The sequence below is a fragment of the Scyliorhinus canicula genome, chromosome 2 (genome assembly GCF_902713615.1).
Source record: "Scyliorhinus canicula chromosome 2, sScyCan1.1, whole genome shotgun sequence".
Taxonomy (NCBI): domain Eukaryota; kingdom Metazoa; phylum Chordata; class Chondrichthyes; order Carcharhiniformes; family Scyliorhinidae; genus Scyliorhinus; species Scyliorhinus canicula.
Genome location: NC_052147.1, coordinates 174,527,127 through 174,530,130, shown reverse-complemented (window position 1 = coordinate 174,530,130; position 3,004 = coordinate 174,527,127). Strand labels below are relative to the sequence as shown.

The following is a 3,004-nucleotide window of genomic DNA, read 5'->3' as shown; positions in this document are numbered from 1 at the left end:
TACAATCAGCGGCCTCTCTGCGGCACAGCTACTGCCAGCCCCCAAGCCAACAACTATCCGCCTTGCTCCCTGCACTCAGCCGCTTGCCCAGGGCGCGGCGGCAATGCTGACCAGCCTGTCACTCAGCACACAGGAGCCGGCCACCGGCTCTTATACAGCTTCAGGGGCGCCAGTTCCAGAAAGTTCCAGACGCACGACGTCGGCGGGGGTCAAAGTGCGCGCTGCGCTTGTAAATAATTTTATATATTGCATTGACTCCCTAAAATTGCATTTAAAAAGCCCACGAGCCCCCCCGTGTCGATAGATCGCAGCCGAAGCTGTCGACGGGCCGTGTGTTTTACAGATTGCAAAGTGCAGGTTTGAGCCTTTCCCCAAATGTAACATTCTCCTGACGTTCGAGGTCACGTCGCCGGGTTCGAAGGTATTTGCTCACGTGGAGAGGCCGCCGTTTTTCTTTGCTGCAGGAAGCTCGCCTCATTTCCAGCACTTTCTACAAGCGGCAGCAGGCATGGTAAGTTCCCCGGTTGCGTTCAACCGGGTTGTTATGTCCTTCTTGGCAAGTAAAATGAGTGGGGGGTTGTTTTTGCGATTCTTTGACACGATTAGCGGTGTAATTTTAAGTGAGAGTAAGCATCTGTGTGGTTATAGTATAATTTATTGACTTGTGTATTTGCACCGAGGTCTAAAAAATATCCAATTACAACTCTCGAAATATTCCTATGTCCGCAAGAAATACATCCAGCTAAAGCTCGAACTATTCCCACCCCTAAAAGGGAAGATCCCCACCACTACTGGTTACAATCGTGATGAATGAGCAATGTGCTCCTGATCCATCTTTTGCGTCGGTATCTGCAATCCGTTTGTAACAAAAGATTGAAAAACTTGACACAAATCTGTTACTTTGTAACACGTACTGATCGAGGAATGGACGAACAGCAAATGTCGTTTTTTACGTGCATTTTATGTACGACCTTGTTTGGGGGTTTTGCAAGGTCAAATTAGCCCTTTAGATTTTGGGAGGAAAGGGCCCTTTTACGACCGAATAGAGAATGTCCTCGACGTTTATTTTATGTAAAACAGTTGCAACTTTTCCATGTACTGTGTCATGTTGCAACTTTTTAGGTATGTTTCAATCATCTAAAATGTATTTTGAACATGTCGATCATGCTTTATTATCCTAAAATGTAGTAACTCCCATTTCATGTAGATTTGGTTACCACATTTAGAAACCATGTGCAATACCACCTGTAAATTAATTTAATCTCGTTCTTTATAACTCCAATTTTCTTTTTCCCTCTATTCATGCATATTGACCATTATTTGTAAACCTCAGAAATGCAAAAAAAATTAAGGAACATGCAATAAGTGGTTTGTAACCTGTCGATTAATAAGTTACTGAATGTGGGTTTTTTTAATAGGCAGGTCAGGCGTTCAAACGATTTCTACCCCTCTTCGATCGTATTTTGGTGGAAAGGGCTGCAGCAGAAAAGGTAACAAAAGGTGGCATCATGCTTCCTGAAAAATCCCAGGGGAAAGTACTTCAAGCAACAGTTGTAGCGGTTGGACCTGGCAGCCGAGTAAAGGTCAGTTTCCTTTTTAAAAAGTGGTCATATTCACCTAAACGATGGATTATACTTCCACAATGTGTTACAAAGTGAACTGTTATTATTAGAATGAAATACTGTAAATTTAAGAAGCCAAGTCAGATTGCCTGGTGGGTGGGGTTGACACACTATCCTCCTACACCTACAAATTCAAGGTTTTGGTAAAGATTGAGAACCTTGTTGGGGACACAAATGGGAGTTCTAAGATTATATAATGAAAGTCTCTCTAATCATGTTACAGTCACAAAGTGTTTTTCTGTGAGCCTTTGATTCTCACATGGGAACAGTTTTTATAGGAAATCACTTTTCCCTTTCACTCAATTTATTTTGAGTTATATATAATTTGTTCAGCAAGTGGAAACTTCTGTGAAATGGCAAATTAAAGTTTTTTTTTAATAGCGGAGGACTGGTGTTACAAAATCTGTAAATTGTTGTTGACTGGTGTTACAGCACTGAATCCAAGCATTAAAGAATATTTTAAAATTTGGTTCACTTGCATTTTTGTTTCAGAATGGCGATGTCCACCCAGTTAATGTGCAAGTTGGTGAAACAGTTCTACTCCCAGAATATGGAGGGACTAAAGTGGTCTTGGAAGATAAGGTTGGTACTATTATCTCATAGCTTTCAGTAAGGTTGAGTTTTTTTGATTTCCCCTAATTATCTTTTTTTTCTCTTCCTCAGGATTACTACTTGTTTAGAGATGGAGATATTCTTGGAAAATACACAGCATAAATTTTGAATGTTGCTCTCAGTTTAAGAAACTGACCATTCCGTGAAGTACCTGTCTATTTGTTTCAGCCTGTAAATACCATTTTTTGAGCTTTGGTACAATAAATTCACTGTTAAATCCACTGTGTTCTGTCTACTGCTATTGCTTATAGCTTCAGATTAAACATATGCTTTTGGTTCACTTGAACCTCCTGTTAAACTAAATACAAACATGTGAATCTAAATTGATGAATTTGGCATAGAAATTACTCATCACTATTAAAATGTAATTCTTTTTGGAGAAGTGAAGTAGTAAAATAACATCTGGGTAATGATGCCAAAATGCTTTCTATGATAAGCTGAGGAGGGATTGCATGAGACATGCATTTGAATATACTTCAATATATTCCTCCTTTCACGTTGTCTAAGTGAGATTAAATATTTATCATGTTTTAAAAGAAAATTCAAGCTTTATTAGATTACCAGAACCCGTATCTCATCCATTTTAATCACTGAGCAACAAATGAACCAGTTCCACTTACTGAAGCATGAGGCTTGCACTATAGAGTTCAGTACAATAGGATAATATCACTTCTCTCTGACATGTATTAGTCTTTTCTGAGGCTAGCCTATAGGAAAAATAATAAATTGTGAGCATTGATCAATGAATAACCATGTCCTCAGTCATAGCT

The 3,004-nt window shown here is 39.5% G+C and overlaps 1 protein-coding gene across 1 annotated transcript; it reads left to right on the top strand.

The window, feature by feature from the left end:
• Positions 1-269: 269 nt before the first annotated feature.
• On the top strand, positions 270-2,456 carry hspe1 (heat shock 10 protein 1). The gene is made up of 4 exons (XM_038789083.1): positions 270-511; positions 1,419-1,583; positions 2,115-2,204; positions 2,286-2,456. The coding sequence occupies exons 1-4, from the start codon at positions 509-511 to the stop codon at positions 2,334-2,336; spliced, it is 309 nt and encodes a 102-aa protein (XP_038645011.1). The 5' UTR covers positions 270-508; the 3' UTR covers positions 2,337-2,456.
• Positions 2,457-3,004: the final 548 nt, after the last annotated feature.

Excerpts from the sequence above, each read along its gene's own strand:
- hspe1 (XM_038789083.1), top strand. Across the intron at positions 1,584-2,114 it reads GACCTGGCAGCCGAGTAAAG|AATGGCGATGTCCACCCAGT; the intron begins GTCAGTTTCCTT and ends TTTTTGTTTCAG. Across the intron at positions 2,205-2,285 it reads AAGTGGTCTTGGAAGATAAG|GATTACTACTTGTTTAGAGA; the intron begins GTTGGTACTATT and ends TCTCTTCCTCAG.